The sequence below is a fragment of the Porites lutea genome, chromosome 1 (genome assembly GCF_958299795.1).
Source record: "Porites lutea chromosome 1, jaPorLute2.1, whole genome shotgun sequence".
NCBI lineage: Eukaryota > Metazoa > Cnidaria > Anthozoa > Scleractinia > Poritidae > Porites > Porites lutea.
In genome coordinates this window covers 13,894,595-13,916,119 of record NC_133201.1, presented here as the reverse complement: position 1 = coordinate 13,916,119, position 21,525 = coordinate 13,894,595, and the positions used below count along the sequence as shown (strand labels likewise).

At 37.4% G+C, this 21,525-nt stretch overlaps 1 protein-coding gene, 1 long non-coding RNA gene and 1 pseudogene across 2 annotated transcripts in view; 2 read left to right on the top strand and 1 right to left on the bottom strand.

The window, feature by feature from the left end:
- LOC140945695 (coiled-coil domain-containing protein 63-like) overlaps positions 1-21,525 on the top strand; it is a 45,422-nt gene that overhangs the window by 17,378 nt on the left and 6,519 nt on the right. Inside the window, exons 6-14 of the mRNA XM_073394731.1 lie at positions 4,114-4,172; positions 6,094-6,143; positions 14,391-14,463; positions 15,075-15,256; positions 16,000-16,234; positions 16,861-17,025; positions 18,675-18,843; positions 19,924-20,021; positions 20,772-20,837. Of these exons, the coding sequence (XP_073250832.1) occupies positions 4,114-4,172; positions 6,094-6,143; positions 14,391-14,463; positions 15,075-15,256; positions 16,000-16,234; positions 16,861-17,025; positions 18,675-18,843; positions 19,924-20,021; positions 20,772-20,837 (1,097 nt within the window). The remainder of the gene's footprint in view (positions 1-4,113; positions 4,173-6,093; positions 6,144-14,390; positions 14,464-15,074; positions 15,257-15,999; positions 16,235-16,860; positions 17,026-18,674; positions 18,844-19,923; positions 20,022-20,771; positions 20,838-21,525) is intronic.
- LOC140948697 (uncharacterized) lies at positions 6,262-8,128 on the top strand (annotated as a pseudogene).
- LOC140945704 (uncharacterized) overlaps positions 20,990-21,525 on the bottom strand; it is a 960-nt gene continuing 424 nt past the window's right edge. Inside the window, exons 1-2 of the long non-coding RNA XR_012166735.1 lie at positions 21,377-21,525; positions 20,990-21,291 (exon numbers count right to left, since the gene is read on the bottom strand). The exon at positions 21,377-21,525 is cut by the window's right edge and continues 424 nt beyond it. This is a non-coding gene — a long non-coding RNA (uncharacterized lncRNA). The remainder of the gene's footprint in view (positions 21,292-21,376) is intronic.

Below are 21,525 nucleotides of genomic sequence, written 5' to 3'. Positions count from 1 at the left end.
AGCAGCAACTGATTTACAAATAAATGGATCAATATTGTTAAATAGGAACACTCTTTTTGATTTCACATCTGAATCATTAAAAAAGTTATATTTGGTAATGATTTCATCAAAAAAATTGTTGCGAAGCGTATCTTATAGAGTGCAAGATAACATAACGTGACATTCATTTTCAGCTTCATTGGAATGACGTAAGGAACAGATTCTTAAATGTAAGCTAATGTTCGGGAGTCTTGGGTACAATGTATCTCCCTGTTTCGATACGAAGTCGATGATTTCCTAGGCGAAATTTATTAATAGCAGATCCACGGAGAGGATATTTTATTGCATCTAGAAATTCTGTTCTGTTGGTATCTCTTTTAAAAGTATTGTAAAAATTATGTTTCCTGTTCAAGGCCAGAATTAAAAGTTGGTGGTTGATTGAGGCTTTGGACAGATCTTAAGGGACACTGGAGATGAGAGTTTTACCGTTGTTTTCATTTAGAATCATGGAGCGTGAACTATATTCATCACATAATGTTTTAATCTTTTGTGATATGCCTGGCTGATTTTTCTCAGCCATATCCTTTGAAAGTTTAAACACTGCTTTGCGATATTATCGTCTGGCAGGTTTTTTAAATGGATCCAAAATTTTAAAATATTAATATCTATGGTTAACTCAAAGATAACCTTCCGAGTTCATTTCTGGCAGCAACGTTTGAACATCGTTTGTTTACTCCTAGTGACTGTTTACAAAGGAAGATATGTGTTTTTTCAATAATATCTTTGTCATAGATACCCCATACCTCTGAACCATTGAGGAAAATGGGTTGAAAAAATGAATTACAAAGTTTATTTGTGGTATCGGATGGTATTTTTGAGAAGTCTAGATAAAGACGAGTTGCAATGAAGGATCGCCTTACCTCATCTTTTAAATTTGATTTACAAACTTTGAAATTTTCATTGGATGAAAAATTGATTCCAAGATAAGTGTAATTGTTGACAATTTCTATGTTGTGCCTATTGATAGGAAAACAGTGTTTATTAATTATATAAGAGTCGACTTCCTATATTTCTTTTCGAAAATCATAATTTTAGTTTTCTTTGGATTTACCGATTAAAGCCAATGTTCACAATACCCTGAAAGAATGGAGAGAGCATTTTCTAGTCCTTCAGCCGACTGAGAGATTAAGACTAAATCAAGGGAAGAAATCACTCTGAAGTATTAGGTTGAATAACTTGAAAAGGGCAACGTTCCAAAATTTTGTACCGGTTTTTAACATTTTATTGGGGATTTTGTCAGAGGTTTCAGTGATTTCGCCATGTTTTCTATTTCAGAAATTGAAATAGGGCTATCTAGAACAGGGCTCAAAGTTAGCTACTAACTGGTCGCATATGCGACTGGATTTTTGGTTGTGCGCCTAAAAATTCATGTGTAATCGCACCTGTGCGCCGTAAAACCCAAAGCAAAGTGCGACTGACTTACTTCCGACTATACTTACGAACTCGAACTAGAAAGACGGTGTATGTTTAATTGGTCTGTTCTCCCAATGGATTCTACGAACTTCGTTTCGATGTTTTACTCTATCCCAGACTCTTCCGTTTTGTAATAAACACCGCTGACACATGCAAATATATGCTACGAACAAAACACGTACTTTTTGCGCAATGGACGATCATGTCGAACGTTCAGTTTTAACGTCAATCAAAACAAAAACAGTGCGGATTAAGAGCCTTTTTTCCCAGGTAAGAAAGTTTTTGAAGTCGTATTCCAGTTACATGCAAGTCATTGCGCACTTAACAAATTCATTAAAGATTAATTTTCATTCTCGTTCGACACACTCATTGTTGTCAGTTTTGATTATTGTTTCTCAAGTGTAAGTTTTCTTTTAGTCACAACTGTACTGTCAAAAAGAGAAATTAGTATTAAAAATCACAACGGTATTACTGCGTAGCAAATCGGCTGTGTTTTATCAATCACAGGACTGAAGTAAAAGTAACAAACTGAAGATGACAAATAAACGTGGCACTGTTAAGCTTTTTACTTTTTGTTTCGAAATAGATGCTCCCAACATTATAAGCTGTGCTCCTAAAATTTTCAGCTGTGCGCCTAAAATTTCGGCAGAGCGCCTGAAAATTTACATCTGGTAGCACAAGTGCTCCCAAACTCAAATTTAAACTTTGAGCGCTGTAGAACGTTGTGGATGTCTTTTGTTTGTTCTAAATTAGAAAGATTTTCCTTGAACGAGATTTGGTCTAACGGAAGGGAGGAGGGGTTTGAGTGTGAGTGTAATTGTTTATAGCCTGTGTACAGACGTCCCCACTCCCTCAGGAAAAATCGGGAGAGGAGACGTCTGTGAATCGCCTCGTTAATCGTGTTCCGGTATAAATTTGCATAAATTATTTTTTTGTTCTTTCGCTAGTTGAAAAGGCACAGGTAGGTCAAAAAATAGCTCTGGCGTCTGTGCACAGGCTAGACGAACATCTTGACGTTGAAGATGATTACACTCAAGCCAGGTCAAGCGTACCTCCCAAGATCCATTAATGTATTTATTATTCGAAATTAAGTTGAACCGTTGGTAGTTGTAGATTTCAGATTCATCTCTGTGTGCATTTTTGCATGCGTAATGAGTCGTGAATTCACACGCGATTTAGTTACGAAATTTCTACCAGCTCAGTTTCCCTGAATTTGATGTAAATGTCTTCTAAGACATTTAATCCATTCAAAGATTTTCAATCTGACCAAATGCAGAGAAGTTCTCTTAAAATATTCACTGCTCATTACGTATACAGGAATGCCGATTTAAATTTGACAACAGTTACGGGAACGACTAACGGATTCATTTTTTCAAATAATCAATTCATTAATAGAATCTTTTTGGGGTAAGCTTGACCTGCCTTGGCTGTTAACGTTGGATTTTGTATACCTTCTCTTTTATTTACAATACCGACTGGTACAGACAGACGCACCCGCAACCGGTGCAGCAAACATCGGTGGTATGCCTTTTCGAGAGAGCCGAAATACAAATAACGGCAAATATGAATGTCCACAAAGGCTGAGCTTTTCCCCGGGGAATCTGAGGTTCATTCACCAATCACAACACCGGAAATTATTTGCGTCATGGCATTAATATTACAACCAATCAGAGGCTGTCCCCAACATTCCGGGGAAACGGGAACACGATTATCGTCGGCGATTCACAGACGTCTCCTCTCCCGATTTTTCCTGAGGGAGGGGGGACGTCTGTACACAGGCTAAATTGTTTAAAATGCTTAAAAAGATTGTCAACTGGAATATCTTGATTATTTGAGGGGAAGGTTGGATTTTCTTTGAGAGTTTTGAGATAAGTCCAGAAACTTAGGTTGTCTTTGTTCTGGGTAAGGTCGTCAATTTGAGAGTGAAAGAGTTTCAATTTTTTGTGCTTAATCAGTTTTTAAAAATTTTTCTTTGCTGAGTGGTAATCATGTCTGAGGTTTAAATCAAATGGATTTCTATGCTTTTTATTACCTGTTTTCTTAGAGATGCACAGTCCGAATCAAACCACTTTTTATGAACTTTTGTTTTCTTGTTTTTCTTTGCTAGTCTAAGGGACTGGGTACAAATATCATTTATGATATCTGTGAATTGTTCTGTAGCTAAATTTACACTTTCACTATGAGTAGTAAAGGTGGTTGTTTCAAATTGAGATAGACGTCAGAGGAAATCATCTCGTTTTAGAACGTTTATAAACTTTTCTTTTGAATCTTCATTCCAGATGAATTGTTTTGGAAGATTAAATGTTTGTACTTGAGGTTCAAAAAATGGTGGGGCAGATGCTGTCGCAGAGATGGTTGCCCAGCAAATGAGTTGAGGATGATCTGAGAAAATTGTTGGTTCCTTAACCACGAGGTTTTCACACATGTTTATTAATTCTTGGCTTACAATGAAATAATCAACAGCATTAATGCCTTTGGGGGATTCAAAAGTTATTTTTCCAAGAGAGTCCCCTGTTGTTCTTCCGTTTTAAATTCTGTAGGTTACGCAGGGTATACAGACAAATAAATATGATCATGGTAAGTATAACTCTCACGCTGTTGGTGACTTCATAGGGACACCTGGCTGTAGTAATTTAAGGTACTGTTCTTTGTTTGTTAAAGATGAGTTAAAGGTGCAGCTGGATGATGTGAATCAAGACATAAGAACCCTAGATGAACAGGTAAGATTTGGGTTTTAATTAAAGGTATTTTAATATTATTTTGGGAATATCATACTAGAGCAAATACAAAAAGAAACACCCACCAAACGTCATTTATATTCTCTCAATCGCAACAAAATGATGATCTCATAACCTGAACTAAATATCAGACGTAGTTAATCGATTAAAATCGATATTGGAAATCAATCGATTTAACCCACCAATTGCAATTAAAATCGATTTATATCGGAAATCGATAGAAATCGAAGTCACAGAAAAAATAGTTTATCGATTATTATGGATTAACAAAATTGATAACAATCGATAGAAATCGATAACAGTCGATAGAAAGTCATTGTCGATTTCTATATCGGAAATTGATATGTTTAAATCGACGTCACTTTTTTTCTTTATCGATTTCTATCGATTGATATCGGAAATCGAAATTCATCGATGACTGATATCGATTATTATCGAGGCCTAGGAACTAGGCAAGGAGAACCCTGGGAAGGAGATTGTCACGTGCACGTTCACTGCGAAAGAAACACTTCCTGTCGATTCTATCAGCTCGGTTGGTTATGTATACCAGTATCTCGATCATAAGCAGTGGACGGTTTAAATTTCCAGTAACATGACAAGAGAGCGTTGCTGATAAATCGCGCGTTTGGCGTGGTATTGTTTATACCCCAAACTTCGCGCCGCCAAATGTGTTTCCTGTTGTCGCTTCTCTCCACTTTTCGGGTGGAGAGAAGACCGGAAAAAAATCTCCCCTTGCAGGCAAGTAGCAAGGAGTGGAAGTATGTGTTGGAAATAGTACGCATTTTGTAACGCAACGAGCACTCCATTGCGTGATTTTAAGGGAAATGACACGAAATTGTAATTATCGCTAGAGTTTGCACGCGATGGATTAAACCGGATATCAATGACTGCATGACATGATTAATATTGATAGATAAATGCTTAGTTGTATTCTATAATCTATAGCTGAGGCATATAACAGAGTCATTGTTTCTCATATGTATTGCGTGTTGCTGAAACCTTAGAACTGTATTTGCTGTATTTAGGATAAGTGATAGTAGAAGAAAGGGCGGATTGTGGAATGTTGTTGTTGAGTGTACGTCGAAGGTGAAAAGTTGGGAATAAAATATACAGTCCTCTTATTGTGAATGTTGTGAATGTGGATATTCCCGAGCAGTATGGATTACAGTCTGTTCGCTGAAAATCCAGCTAATATGCATAGGGGTGGAAAAATCCTAAGACGGTAAGGCCTTTTCTTGACTGAAATTTCAGTAAATGTCAAGTATCATGCTCAAGGTTATGCTTTGATTCGAAAATTAAATTGAATACTGTTGTTTATGATGTTATTGTGGCTTCTTACTTGGTTTTTGCTGAAACGTTATTTGCATTAGTAGTGTATACATGTGAGAAGTGTTAACTTCTGCTATATCCTGCAATTAAATTCTCATTTGTAATTGGGAATTCCCAGCAAGACCGTTATTTTTAAATTTGTGACCTGGCCTAGCTTACAACACATGTTTACTCAAACAAGTATTTCAAACATAGCATAAATCTTGCTTAGTTCTCGGTAATCTTTTCGCTTAAAATGAATTGCATACATGGACTCATAGCGGTTAATCAAATTGATCATGGAAATTGTTTATCAAGGCGTTGAAATGTACAACCTGTGCCTTCTTCTGCTTTCCGAGCAGTTCGGTTCTCTTATACTAGTAGTAGCCTGTATCACAGACGAAACTAAACTCTGGTTACTAACCGGGGTTAAATTATTACCACTACAGCCTGCGTAGCAGGTAGTTGTTTGGTGTGTGTTTCGTTTGTAGTTGAGATACAACGACGCAAAAGCTTTAAGGTCTGTAGGAGGGTCAAGAGGATTTTCTAAACAATTATCCATGGGTTTCTTATAGTTTTTACTTTGATTTTGCAGATAAGAGTCACTGAGAAGAAGATTAAACAACAAAGAAAAAATATGGGAGGGTAAGTGTGAAATTTTCTCACCTTAATAGTTCCTCTTGGCAGCATGGCGAATTGGTGGTGAGCATGAAAGTGAATTGAACCTATCATAACCACTTAATTTCCGAGTTAATTCATAGTGATGGACGCGAAAGGTTATCTGAATGTTAATGACTTACGGAAAATTTGGAAGGAAGAATTTTTACCTAGTATTAAGCGTGAGTTGAAAAGCGAACTCGAAGCACTCAGAACAAGCATTAAGACAGCACGTGTTAACGGGATAGAGAAATCTCTGTCCTTTATATCAGAAAAGTACGAGTCTGTTCTAAAAACGCTCAAGTCGTTGAAGCAAACGGCAAAGACGCTGGGGAAAAAGGATGCTGAGCTGACAAAGATCGCCGACAGCTTGGCCGAGCGAGCTAACCGTGTGGAGCAGGCAGTCTACAGAATTGATGGTGCAATCGACGAAGTCCAACAATACTCTCGAAGAGACTGTCTGGAAATAACGGGCATTCGAATACTGCCGGAGGAAAGTCCAAAGCAGCTTATCAAAGAAATTGGTACTTTTATTGATGTAAATGTTGATGACGTTCACCTAGCAGCTGAGCTCACCGGCTTCCGGACACCAAGAATGTGAAGCATCGCTTGATTGTCAAGTTCGTACATAGAGATAAAAGAGAAGAAATGTACAATAAACGCAGCAATCCAATTGAAAAGAATAGTAACAACTTGCCGTCCGTACAAGCCGCAATGGGTCTCGCTGCTACAAGCAACAATAAAATCCACATCAATGAATCTCTCACTTCAAGGGAAAGAACAATTATAAATACCTATGGACTGCAAGTGGAAAGATCATGCTGAAGGCTCATGATTCTTCAGAAACCAAATCTTTTGTTACACAGTCATGAGGAATTCGAAGACTACATCGAACAGATAAGCAATAACTCGTAATTTTTTTTTTCTTCCCTACACTTACGTGCCCTATAATAATATCTAACCTATAGACACATACGTGTTCAACCTCAATCATCCCCAAAATAGCCTGCAAGCTTTACCTTTTCAGGACCTGGATGACAGAGAATTTTATATTCTAGATGGATCCTGTCACTTGCAGATAGATAATTTAGAAGATTTAGATTTATATAATTTGCTACCCAACCCTGATAAATCTGATGATGCTGACCCTGATCATATATTAATTAACCCTCAATCTGATTACTATGATATTTCCAGTTTGGATAAGGCTCTAAGTAAATCAGGAGCGAAATCCTTCTCATTTCTTCATTGTAATATTAGAAGCCTGTCAAAAAATATTGGCTTGCTTGAAGATATGCTGTATTCTTTAAGTGAACAGCCTGATGTATTAGCAGTTTCTGAAACCAGGCTAAATGCAAATACCACTTTTAAGACTGAGTTGATTAACTATAACATCTACCAAGCTGATTCTCCCACCCCGGCGGGAGGGGTTGCTCTTTATGTCAGTAAAGCTTTAACATCATTTCCAAGGTCAGATATAACTTTGGATATGCCCCTTGTGGAATCTGTTTGGGCTGAAATAGCTACTCCCAAAAACCAAAAACCCATCTTGGTTGGCTGTATCTACAAACATCCAGGTGCGAATATTGATGAATTTAATGGCAAACGTGACGAAATAATGAAGCTATTTAACCCAGACAAGTACCAATTGTATATCCTTGGTGATATGAATATAGACTTTTTTAAATATGAATATAGAATATTTAACAGTTAATGAATGAGGCTGAGTATCTTATGAAGAATTATGGAGATCGAGGAGGGTGTTACGGCCGAGGCGGATAACACCCTCCGAGATCTTCATAATTCTTCATGTGATACGAAAGCCGAATTCAATAACTGTTTTATTATTCATTCAAAATAATTCCTTGTTTAAAAACATAGCTAAAACATGCTTACCTCCATCGATCCATCGATGTTCAGTTCATCTTCGATAGTGTACGTTTAGGTTTGTCCAGGTCCGCAAATATTCTCCAAATAGCAGATGTCGCCTTTCGAGTTGTCTTCTTGCTGTTCTTGCCATGTTTTTAGCTATTTTTTCGCCTAGTTCTTACTACATCGCCTAGTTCTTATCCACATCAGCTCTTTAGCTGCCTTTTTCACTGACCTACATGACAAATAAAATAAATAAATAAACTCTTGAAACGAGTGAAATGTCCGCCATTTTTTCAAGTTCACAACCAAAACAACTCAACCTCGTCCCAAGGTCTTCTCGATTAACGGTGCCTTAACCTGCGAAAACGCTGTATTGTTGACGTCATTTCCTCGTTAAAGTCAAATTTCTTCCAAATTTGGTCATCAGTAACTGGTTATGGTGAATTAAACGTGTGCTTTTAGCCAATCAGAATCGGGGAAATATTTTCAATGAATAATAAAGACTTTTTTCAATAGTCACCCACCTACAGAGGCTTACCTTGACATGCTGTATTCCAATAACTTATTACCAATTATTACTAAACCAACACGTCTGACCTATCATTCAGCTACATTAATTGATCATATCTATACCAACAGTACATCCAAAATTGTCTCTGGGATTGTAATGGTGGATATCTCTGATCACCTCCCAGTTGTCTGTGTTACAAGTATACCAGTTAAGAAACACAACCCTATTAAGTATTATAGAGATTACAGCAATTTTGATCAAGAATCTTACTTACAGGATATCAATGCAGTCAACTGGAATGCTATCTATAGTAATGATCTGCATGAGACAGCTACTAAAATATATGACCTGATTAAATCAATTTCTGATAAACATGCACCAATTAGGCAATTGTCCCAAAAGAAACAGAAATTGTGTACTAAGCTATGGATAACTAATGGTATTCTTAAATCAAACAAAACTAAGCATAAATTATACAATACACACTTTCTTTCTAACAATCCAATGAAGGTGACGAAATATAAAAGAACTACTTTTCACAACACTTTGACCTATGTAAAAACAACCTGAAGGCATCTTGGAAATTGATTGGTATGCTTGTTAAGCGCAACTCAAAGGGACAAACCCCCATCTCGAAAATTAAACGTAACAATAGAGCTTACACTAATAAGGCTGAGATGCTGATCAATTTAATAAGCATTTTGTCCATGTGGGTCCAAACCTGGCCAAAAGAATTGAAAATTGTGATGGAAGTCCGACCCAATTCATAAGATCGACTCCAGTAGCTACAGTAGCTTTGTCATGTCCTGTGTCACTGAAACCCAAGTGTGTTCGCTGTTTAAAGGTTTAAATGATCATAAGTCATCCTTAGATATTCCTTTGAGTAATAAATTAATTAAAATAGCTGCCCAGCCATTGTCAATACCTTTAACATATATCTATAACAAGTCTATTGAAACTGGAATTGTTCCTGATATTTTAAAAGTCTCACAAATTTCGCCAGTGTATAAGGGTGGTGATGCTACAAATCCTAGCAACTATCGGTCCATAGCAACTCTCTCACCTTTTAGTAAAGTGCTCGAGCGTCTAGTCTATAATCAGTTATATTCGTTAATAGATAAACGTCAAATTTTGTACAAATATCAGTTTGGATTTAGGAAAGGATATTCCACTGAACAAGCTATTCTTGAAATCACTGACAATCTGAAGCTAGCTACTGACAAAGGTCAAATAACATGTGGTTTATTTCTCGACCTATCAAAGACATTTGACATAGTAAATCATAAAATACTGCTCTCTAAACTATATCTGTATGGAATTCGGGGTACACCACATAATTGGTTTGAAAGTTATTTGCACAATCGAAGACAATATGTTAAAATTGACTCTACTAAATCTAGCTAAAAAATATCACCTGCGGTATACCCCAAGGCTCGACTCTAGGTCCTCTTTTATTTTTGTACTATGTGAACGACCAAGAGCTGAATCTTCCGGAAGTCAACCAGGTTACCGGAAACTGTTTCCACATGTTCCGCATAGTTCTAAAAATAACTTTTTTGAATCAAGATATCCCAAAGGCGTGACTGGAAGTGTCCCTCTCTGTCCTATTATGGCTCTTGACGTAGAACGTGACCAACGCGTGAACATGGTGAGAAAAGTCAAAAGCAACTGTCTTCCCTGCGTGTAGCAGCTAACTGAATTTTCGCGTCCGAGGTCAGTTTGAAATCAAAATGTTAATTGTGCGGCGCATAAACACAACATATTTCATATGAATTCTTTTTAAAAAAATTAAACTTGAGCCTGCGATCATTTGAAAACCAGTACCTTGTCAGCGGATAACTTCAAAAAAATACTTGACCTCGATGGGCCGACACCTGAGCCCGCGATTCGCTCAAGTGATACTGGTCAGCGCATACCTTGTTTTGACAGCTGTCAATTGATCACAACATTGATGTCCAATATGTGTATCAGTTTTCCTGTGCTCCGTTCCCAAACTACCTTGTTATAGGAAATTAACGCTCCATGAAATTAAGGTATTGGAAATTAACGCGAATTTAATGGAAAATGACTTTCGAATAAAGAAAATTAACGCGAAAGAGGAGTTAGAATTTCATAAAAAGGAAATTAACGCGATTATCTTGGCCGAAATCAAAGGAGAAGATATTGACATTACTTCTGACAGCGACAACGATGAAGATGAACTCGAAATATTGTAAACCTTCGCCTTAGCTTTTGTGAAAGATGAAAAATAAAAGGTAAATGGAAAGAAAGAAAGCTTGTAGTTAATGTTTTTTAGGTGTCAAGAATGTCTGGACAGGTTCCAAAATTGGGGTTAAAATACTGGTAGTTAAGAGCGCGGAAATTAACGCTGCACTTAATTAACGTCGCGGAAATTAATGCTCAACAAAATTAACGCGACTTAAATTAACGCGAATTTTAATGATTCGCGTTAATTTCATGGAGCGTTAATTTCCTATAATAAGGTAGCTAAAAAGTATGAGATTAAACATTGATCGCGATCTAGTAAAACAATTAACTGGTCAGCGGACAGCTTCCAAATAAATCACGTCACCTCAATTACTTGACACATGAGCCCGCGATATGGTCATGGGATACTGGTCAGTGGCTATCCTGTTTTGACAGTTGTCAATTGACCATATTGTGAGTGTCATATAATATAGATTTATCCACAGCTAAAAGCGAAGCTCCCATTGATAAATTTATAACTTAAATCAAACTATAATTTTGTATTCCACAAATTAGTTAACTTAAGGGCACATTCATGTGACTTTTGAGAAATCGGATTATCGGCTTTGACAAGCGACGCATTTATCAACCAAAAACCCAATAAACAAACCAGCCATGAATAAGAGAACACTCTTGATAGAAGCTGTATTTCCTTTTCTACATCCAGTGGAAAAAGACAGTTAAAAACATCACAAGTTGACTCAAAACTCTGTCAGCTTCAGCTGTCAAAGTAAACAACTTTCAAGATGCTGCATAAATTTTACGTATGAACCCACCCGTCAAATTTTAACTAACCAGAGCATAAAAAATTGGACGTGGAGCGTGACCAACACGTAACCATGGTAAGAAAAACTGGCTGAATTTTTGCGTCTGAGGTCAGTTTGAAATGAGAATCGTAATAGTTCGGGGCGATACTGACATAAACACAACATGTTTGATATGAATTTAAAAAAAGGTAAACGTGAGCCTGCGATCATTTGAAAACGAGTAAATTAACAGCGGATAACTTCAAAAAATACTCGTCCTTGATGGGTCGACACCTGAGCCCGCGATACGGTCAGGTGATACTGGTCAGCGGGTACCCTGTTTTGACAGCTGTCAATTGACGACAACATTGATGTGCAATCAGCTTTCCCCTGGGCTCCTAAGTAGCTAGAAAGTGTGAGAGTAAACATTGGTATGCCTGTGGTGCGGACGGTCGCTCGGTCGGTCGACACCAGGGCGGATAAAGGTAGGGCGGTGAAACGAGCGCGTCCGAGCAAAAAGGTGTGATGCAGTGGACTGGCACTATGTTTAGAAATGTTGCTTGTTTTCGACTTCGGTCGGGGCTTGCGATGTGGTTTGTACATAAGACACTGCCGCTGTCACTGAATTATGGCGCCTTGATAATTTGTTTTCTTGCACTTCTTCCTCGTTCCTTTGTGCTGGTACGCTGTCTCCGAGAGGCAAATGTTGCTATTTTTTGCGGGAGGTTTAGTTGGAGTAGACAAACATTTCTTTCAAAGGGTTTCTTTTATTACTTCCATGACTCTACCACTGAATTATATTTTCGTTCTGCTACTCGCCAATGTCGATGTTATTCCAAAACAAAAACAACTAAGTACTGTCTAAAGCACGAAGGAAAATCTCATCCATGTCATCCATGGCAAAACTAAAAGACAGCAGATCGTGTTTCATAACTAGATGACGTATATTTTATAAATGCGTGCAGCTCGTGCAAGGTGAAATTATGCTAATTTCAATCACCATCATCCTTCTTTTTAATTTTGAAAAAAACATCTCATACGTCTTTCTGTTTCTTCGAAACTTCAAAATTAGTTTCCCCTCAGTTTTTACTGTTTACCTTGTTTTGTTTTAGAGAGAAAAACGGAGAAAAAACCTTACAACTAACCTTAATAAATTTTGTTTACATGCGGTTGCCGGATTTGCAACGCATTGCGCGAATCGCCATGTCGCGTTGCAAACGAGAAGCAAAGTTTGAAGAAGTACAACGCCACTATATCAATATATATCAATCTAATTTTTTGTTATGTTATATAAAATTTATCCCTCTTTAACATATGTAAAAATTGAGGTTAAGAAGTGTTAAGCTTTTGCAAACGAAACGGTGAAAGACGATTAGGTGATATTTAGTGGAAGGAGGAGGTATTCAACACTTTCAAATTAAACTCAAATTTTGGCATTATACGACCAACAAGTTTGACCTATAGACGTACAGACACAAACATATGAAACTGTTTATTGATATTGTTATGAAACGAATTTATCTATTTAACATTGTAGCCTGAAATTACAGAAAGAAAATAGGATTTCCGGTTTGCAAAAAGGAAAATTTCGCCGGCCTTGAAGCGCACCGGAAGCGCGGAAAGAGCGCTCGTGCCAGTCCTACTCCGCATCACACATTAAATGAAGAGCGGAGCGCTCGTTTCACCGCCCAACCTTTATCCGCCCTGGTCGACACGTTATGAGCAAATTTTCTGGGATGGGTAGATTTATTTAACCATGGTGCTCCGCTATAAAAGATGAGGACTTGCCAAGACACGCCTGAGACACCCCTCCCTTCCTTTTGATAGTCTCCCCTACCCTACCCGTACAATCTGTAGACACGTACGTACGTACGTATGTACGTACGCTCGGTCAGTCACGTGACAACCAAGCGAAAAGAGGTTGACCATATTTCATGAGTATGGGGCTCTGTCCCACGCGAGCTTCGCGCGCGCGGGAGCCCCGCTAAGATATCCCTACTTGAGTTACGGTATTCTTGCTTGGGGATGTGCCAGCAAAACCAGATTAGATTGTCTTCGTATTAAGCAAAACAAATGTCTCCGCACCATCGTCTTTGTACATCCTAGAGAGAGTGCTGCTCCCTATTTCAAACTCCTAACAATCCTTAAATTAGATAATATATATAAATTAAAAATATGTTGCTTTATACTTAGAATGAGAAATGAGACTGATAGCATTCCAGATATTTTCCTTGATGTCCTGACTCCAGCATCGCGTACCAAAACCCAAAATCCCGCAAAAAAATACCATGCCGAGTTCCGAGCCTTAAAAATTTCCAGAAAGCATCAAATGATATAATACGGAAAATAAAAACAATAGAAATTGAATGTTTGTGTTTGTTTATTCATCATACCATCAGAAGTTATCTTTTCCGCATCTGGTCATTTTAGCAACACTCCAGACACCCAAGACAAGTTTGGTTGTACTTGGGATACGCCGTACCGGATACGCCTGACACTACCTCAAGTACGCCGTCCGGTCTACGCCTGGCACTACCTCAAATATTCAGAATTGTTTTGAATACCAAAAACAATCCTTCTTAAATCAAGCCACCCCCCCCCCCCCAAAAAAAAAGATTCCTGAAACCGAAAATTTCAAACCCCAAAAAACCCTTCGATCATCCCCATCACCCTGGGTGTGGTATTGTGTTTAAACTCTCACCCTATTCATGTTTTTATCGCTACACTCCACTTATACTGTTCACACAATTTTATTATTTCTGCTGTCGAGAGCCTGGGTTGGGATTTTTATGCTTCTTATGATGAAAATTTAAATTCCTTGGCATTTTTTAAGTTTTCTTTACCATGTTGTTGTTGCAGCGTTCACAACAGTCATCAGCAAAATAAACGAACACAGAAATACATCAGAGTTCTTGAAAACCGGCTAGATAAGGTAACATTTAGATACATACCTTCAGGATAATCGAGTAACCGTAAGCGGCCCGGTGCTATGTCTGCACTAATGGGTTTTATAAAGTTTTATTGTGCAAAAATGTTTAAACATTACACAATTTTGAACCATTCACACGTAAAGCCTGCAAAAATTACATAATTTTCAATTGATATTTAATTAAATTAGATAAGCGTCTCTTTAAATTTAAATCCAGAAGACACCATTAAAGTACTTAGTTATATTACATTACTGGAGATCTGCTGCTTTGATGCCTTTTCTATACGTTTGCATAATCTAAACTAAGATAAATAGTGCTGTAGTTATTGTGACTTTGCTATATACATTTTCATGTATATAGCAAAGTTATTATCAGTTATTATCAGGGTAAAAGTACTATTTATCCAGTGATTAATAACAATTTGGAAAATTTTTGTGACATACGTATGCCGCGTTGCCGTCTTTAACATTGTAATTGCTTTATGTGAGTTGAAAAGAAAACAAAAGAAAAAAGATCATCAACACTAAAAAAAGAAATAAAAAAACTATTTTAACTGTATTTAAGATTATCTCAGGTGGCTGACTGCATCTTGCATACCATTCTTCTTCTTCAGGCAAATATTGACTTTAACACTTTCTTATCGGAAAATGGTAAACTGCGAGAAACTTTTGACCATATGCGCCTAGAAAAGAAGACTTTTGACACCATTCGATTGAAGTTAGAGAGAGAATTAGTTGAGAACAAGCAAAAGATCATGGAGGGTATTGAAACATCAACTACAGCTTACGAGGCCCGGTAAAGTAGTAGTAAAGTATGTTGTAGGTCAAAATGAAGTCCAGGTTCTAATATTATTTGACCTTAATGTTGATTCTTAATTTCCTTTGAGTCGTAGCCCTCATTTAGAAATAATTAGAGCTACAAGGTAAAGGCAGGGGATAAAGGAAATTAAGAATCAACCTTGGTTTAAAAAAAAATTAAACCTGAATTTAATTTTCATGAATATTGTTACCATAATTATAGACTGAAAAACAAGTCAAGTTAATGTTTTTTGATAGTTTGTGGTAATGTGTAGCTTTTACACCCACTCCTGGCAATCATATTGCAAAGTTCAGTAGCCCACGTTGCAGATGTAATCAAACCGCGGTTAACTAGCGATTTACCTTACAATGTAAAAGTTTTGTCTGTGGCCCAGGCTAGAATTCAGCTACATATTTTAAGAATGTTTATTGTAGGAGACGCTTTACGACCCATCACAGCAAAGATCAGGACAGGCAAGCATGTCACAAAAACCACAAACTAATCAACGTTGTTGCTAGCAGTTTACTTTCTCATGCCTGCTCGTCTTTTTTCTTGAAACAAGAACATTCCAGAACTTCTTCTGCAGGTCTCGGTTTTGTTAGTTTTACATTAGATGTTTTGATGTACAATGTAGTCAGCATATATCACCGCAAATAGTAATGGAGCCGATGAAAGGATGGGTGAATTGATACCTGAAATACTTTTTGCTTTATGTTTTCAATTGACTTTTCACGTTTTAGAGATGAAGCACAAGGAAAAATGATGGCATTAAAAGAAAAAGCTGATAAAGATTTATCACAATATAACACTGAACTTAAGGAGCTCATGCGTATCATAGAACATGATCGCAAGTTGAAAGAGTTCATGAGGATAAAAGGCGAAGAGAGAGCTGAAATGATGGAAGGCGAATTGTCATCACTGAAAAAGAAAAAAGATGAAAAAGACAAAGGTGATAAAGCAGAGGAGACTATTGAGGTAAAATAACTGCGAGCATTTAAAAAGTGAACTCGAAGTAAAATATTGACTCGGTACATTTTTTAAATGATAATGGGCGTACATACATGTATTTTTGTTGCTGTAATCTGCAATCAGGCGTTCTTTTTTTTCTTCTTCTCGCCTCCGAACGAAAAAGGGAACAAGGACCGCCTGATCACAGCAGGCAGGCTAGAGATGCAGTTTTTTTAAAATTAAAACTAGTGTCAGTGATATATAATATACAGTTGAACCTCTCCGCAACGTTCATCCTTGCCATCCCTTGGAACAGATGACAAGAAACAGTTTTAGTGCCAAAGTATAGTCTTGAATAACAAAACTGCACCATTATTTTTGAAATTCCATTCAATGCGAAGACAAGTTTTTATACCTTTTTAAAGTGATAGCAAATAGCGGGAGACCCTTTTGATTCATATGGAAAAGAGCTAGTTATTCAAATAATCAACCTTCGTTTGGACGAAGTGCTTGCGTTGCAGCTTTGAATCTTCCTACAATGGGAAGCCAAATGTTTTTTGTACAATTTACTTGAAACTTGTCTACTTAGGAAATGATCGCACGGGTTTGTTAATACACCATGTTATTTCGCTTTTCTTGTCTCTGTTTTTTAGTCTTACGAGGAAGCTTTTCAGACCATAAAAGAAGCCACATGTATAGATGACATCGATCGGTTGGTAACTAAATTCATTGAAGTGGAAGATAAAAACTTTGCACTCTTCAACTATGTTAATGAACTTAACAATGAAATTGAACTGTTGCAAGAACAAATTAATGAGGTAACGTAACTTTCATCTTTTGAACTTGTTATTTTTATGGCTTTTCTTATTCATGCTAGAATAAATATATTCAATTTCACTCAGAAGAGTACAAGTAACACTCAAAACGAGTACAAATGTGTCTCACGGTATTTGTGCTCCAGAAGACCGGTTTGACCGGTTTTTCTACAAACATCGCACATGGCAGAAAATACATTGAGCGCTTACCATTTGTATAGAAAACCCGGAAATTCGGGGGAGAATTCAAATGGAACGGTTCATTCCGGTGGGATTTTTCCGGAAAAAAAGTAATACCTTTCGAGGTATTACGTTTTTAACGAAACGGCCGAAATTTTCTGTACCATTTGTTTGGATTACTAGTGCCAGGCTTCATGTCGAGAGAAAGCGAAAAATTTACCGGTACTTTGTAAATGGTACAACAGTACAACTCAATCCCGTTCCTGTTTTCGGTGCCAAAAAAGTACTAGAACCATTTGACGGAAATTTTTCACCGAAATTTCCGTACAAATGGTAAGTGCTCATTGTTTTCGGAAGAAAATAAAGAGAAGTAGCCAAATTGTAAGATTAAATAAAAACCGTTTTTCTGGAGTAAAATCACCTTACCAACAAAGAAATGTCGACGTTTATTAAAAATAGTCAGAACAGACAAACTTAATAAGCATACAACAGATAAGATGAAAACAGACCTGAATGTGTGTAATATTTAGAGAGATCGTGATGGCGACAATCCGTGAAACAAACAGCGTCCATTAAATACAATACCCGACGAGGAACTGAACAGTCTTTTCTTCTAATTCTTTTAAAATTTGAGAAAACTCGACATGGTAGACTCTAGATGTTCTGTAAAGACTTTTCGTTGCCAAGATGGGGTTTCAAGTCGGTAGTTTTCGAGGAGCTGTTTGAATCTCCTTTAATTCAATTGTGGGAGAATTTTCGTCCTTCCATGGCAATTTGCTCTGCTCAGTTTATCTTCTTGCAGTCGGTTTTACACAAAACCGAAAGACCATGAATGTTTGGATGAACTCGTGCCCTTGTTAACTGTTATAGTTAGCCAGTCTTTACAGTCTGGCGTCTTTCCAGACATGTGGAAAGAGGCTCTTGTAACTCCTACGCTAAAGAAGTGTGGTTCTGACCTTGCTTTCAAAAACGTTCGCCCTATATAATCTGAAATTTGTTCCTACGTTAGTTGAACGAGCAGCAGCGGAACAACTTCAGACTCATCTGGTTAAGAATTATCTCTTTTTTACGCTTCAGTCGGCATATCGTCCTAGCCATAGCACTGAAACAGCCCTACTCATAATTAAAAATGACATTTTATTGAAGATGGAAAAACAACACTTATTAAGAATATAAGTATTTACTGAGCTCTATACCCCTGTAGTTAAATAATAAGTCTCTTATTGGACGGGTTAATGTGTAGTATTGTGGGGTATTTTTACGAGTCACGCCGTATTTTGGCGTACCTGTAAATATCCCACGATACTACACACTAAACTGTGCAATAAGATATAGATTAGGCAGATAACGACCTCCGATTGTCTTAATTTGATTACCTGGTTGTATCATCTAAATTTGGTAGTAAAGATTGTGGTATCACCGTTATTAAAGTTTGTTGTTTTATTTCTACTGTTTAACTGCGATATAAACAGAATCAAGCAGAGATTGAAAAGTTTAAAAGTGAGGAGGTGGAGATGGCCACCCATAGAAAGGCCCTGCTTATGGATCTGGAGAACAGCTTGAGTTCGTGCACAGAACAGGCAGATCTCTGTGACACACAGTACAAACAGAGCAAAAAAATCATTGAACAACTTAAATCGGGTTAGTTCATAGTATTGTTAAAAATGTTATACTGCCAGAGTTTAAATTTAGCACACATTTGCTGTAGCAAATAGAATAAAGGCATTCGCTACTTGTAGATTTTGTCTCTAGGTAAAAGGTCCCTCGTAAAAGGCCTTTTTACGTGAGAAAGTTGGACAACTGGCCCGCAAAACCTGAACTCAATTCCTTGGCTATCTTGATAGAACGTAAACGCGGAAGGGTATATAATGTTTAGAGCTTCTTCGTATCGTTAGTTACCATTGACTGACATGGTACCCACTTTTATCTCTCGTTATATTCCATGCAGACATACCTTTTCGCCACAAAGTACTTCGACAACACTTAACTTCTTTCTCAAAATTGTACCGCAAAGATCTTTAATCAAATGCTTGCTAGAAAAAGTTTTATTAATTCGCGACTTTGTCGTAGAACGATAGGCACAAACTGGTAGGGTTTATTTTTTTAGGGCTTTTTTAACTAACGAGAAGTACATTTTCACCACATCACCATTTAGCGACGCTTAACAGGTCAACGTCTGCATGGAAGCTACAAGTAGTTTAGAGTAAAAAAATGCCATAATAATCAGGTAACCTCTAAGGAAGTCGTCCCTCCTCCCTGGGGTTAAAAAGAGCCGGTTTAAAGGCTTGTTTATAGTGGAAGGTGCACTTAGCTTATCTAGTTAGTTTACAGGCACTCCACTCAAATACTTAGAAACAAATAATTTAAATACACCCCGCTAACATCTATCCAGCTAGACCTATCTGCTTTTCGGGCGACTGACCCATTTGCAGACGTTGCACTGTCAGACATCTGATCGAGGAGGCAGCAACAGAGAGTTCGCTAATTGGCCTTACTGACAAGGAGACTGAAGGCCGAGTTTTCTTGGTATTTTAAAGAAACTTTCAATGAACAGTTACAATTCTGCTTTGGCTGTTCTGTTTTGTTTTCAAATGAATTAACTTCCTGAAGAAAAATGTAAAAATTTATTTAGCGCCCACTCTTAATGTCAGAGGCAAATGACTGCTTAGTTTAGTAAAGGCTTCTGTTCAGATATACAGATATATTAGTGTTTCGTTTCAGGGGTAGACTCGCTGTTTAACAAGATCAACTGTGACCGTACTGCCATAACTGACATGTTAGGTGGAAAGTCAGGGGTAACAGATGCCAACATGATGCAGGTAACTTTTAGCCCGCAGAACAATTTTTTAGTTTTTGTGTACACAGTTTACTAAGATAAGGTCAGCCAGATCTATGTTTTGCTTAAGTCTCGTATTTAATACAATGGAAGCCCTCTACAGTGGTTACCTCAGTGCCCCTCAGTGACAAGGGTTACTGGCTGCTGTAAAAAGTTGGCCGTGTGCGGCAGGTAGACACTTTCTTTATAGGAAAAGGGTAGAGCATCTCCATTTCTTATAGTGTGCACTATGTTGTCTCAAAGTTGAAACAGTCACTTATGTCGTAAAAACAGAGACCAAATAATGCTTGGGCAAAATGATGTTATAAAGTGAAACCGAGGAAGCTACAGTGAGTAAATTCGTGTGCACGAAGCTTGATTTTCTAAAAAAAAAAATGCCATGGCCGTTGTCTAAAGGTGGCCTTCAGTAGAGGTTCTACTGTTCAATCAACAATCGGTCAATCTTTTTTAATTGAAAAGTAAATACTTGAAAGAAACTGATGGCAACCAGTTGGCTGACGTGGACTCGCAACTAAAACATTAAAATAAGGCCTAGCGGGATCCAAATACGAAATACCTGCATTAGCCAGTTAAAATTTTTTTCAATTTTTCCTCCTTTTTTCTCCTTTTGTCCCCTTCTCTGACAATATTCGGTAACAACTAAGATCTTTTCTTCATTTGATGTGCACTTTAATTCTTATTTTAGGTTATTTTAATCTGATCTGAATCAACTTGATTTGTGTTTGGTTTTTAGTTTCTTGGATTAATTGAGCAAAGGACAAATGAACTTCTTCAAGTTCATGGATTCGTTACCACCAAGGTTTGCAAGTTTTTTCTTAAACTCATTAATTATTCATGTGCTGATGACCCAATCAGCTTGCATCAATTGAGTCAGGTGCGTGTATTTTGATACCCAATGAACATACCGATCAAGAAACATTCGATTAGTTCAAAAACTGATCAAGACACTGATCAAGAAACTTGAATTTTAATCAGTCTTAATACTAAATACAGTATATTTGCCGCTTCAATCATTACTTAAAACAACAATAGGGCATTATATTATTCTTTCAACTTTTCCGCTGTAGAAATAGATCGTGTTCAATGACGACTTAGCTGATGTAGTTCCCAGCAATTTCTTCTCCCAGAATGTTGCTTCTTCTTGCTCGCTCACAAACTCCTTCTCCTCCTTCTTGCACTTAAAGTGCTACTGAAGCCCTTCTCGAACCCCATCCTTCATCTCGGCATTTAACCAACGTCGGAACAGGACAAACCTTCGAAAAGCAACACACCAAATTCAATTCGCAAAACAGTGCATTTTAAAATTCTGAACAATGCGGTCTAAAAGTTGTCAGTTACCTTTTGTCACTAGCGTCCAAAGGATTCAAAGCTTCGGATCCATTTTTCTCCTCCAAATACCGCTTGAGCGCACAAATGATACCATAAACAGTCTTGGGAGGGTATCTTCCACCGGACTTTTTAGCTACCACCATCACGAATTTTGACAA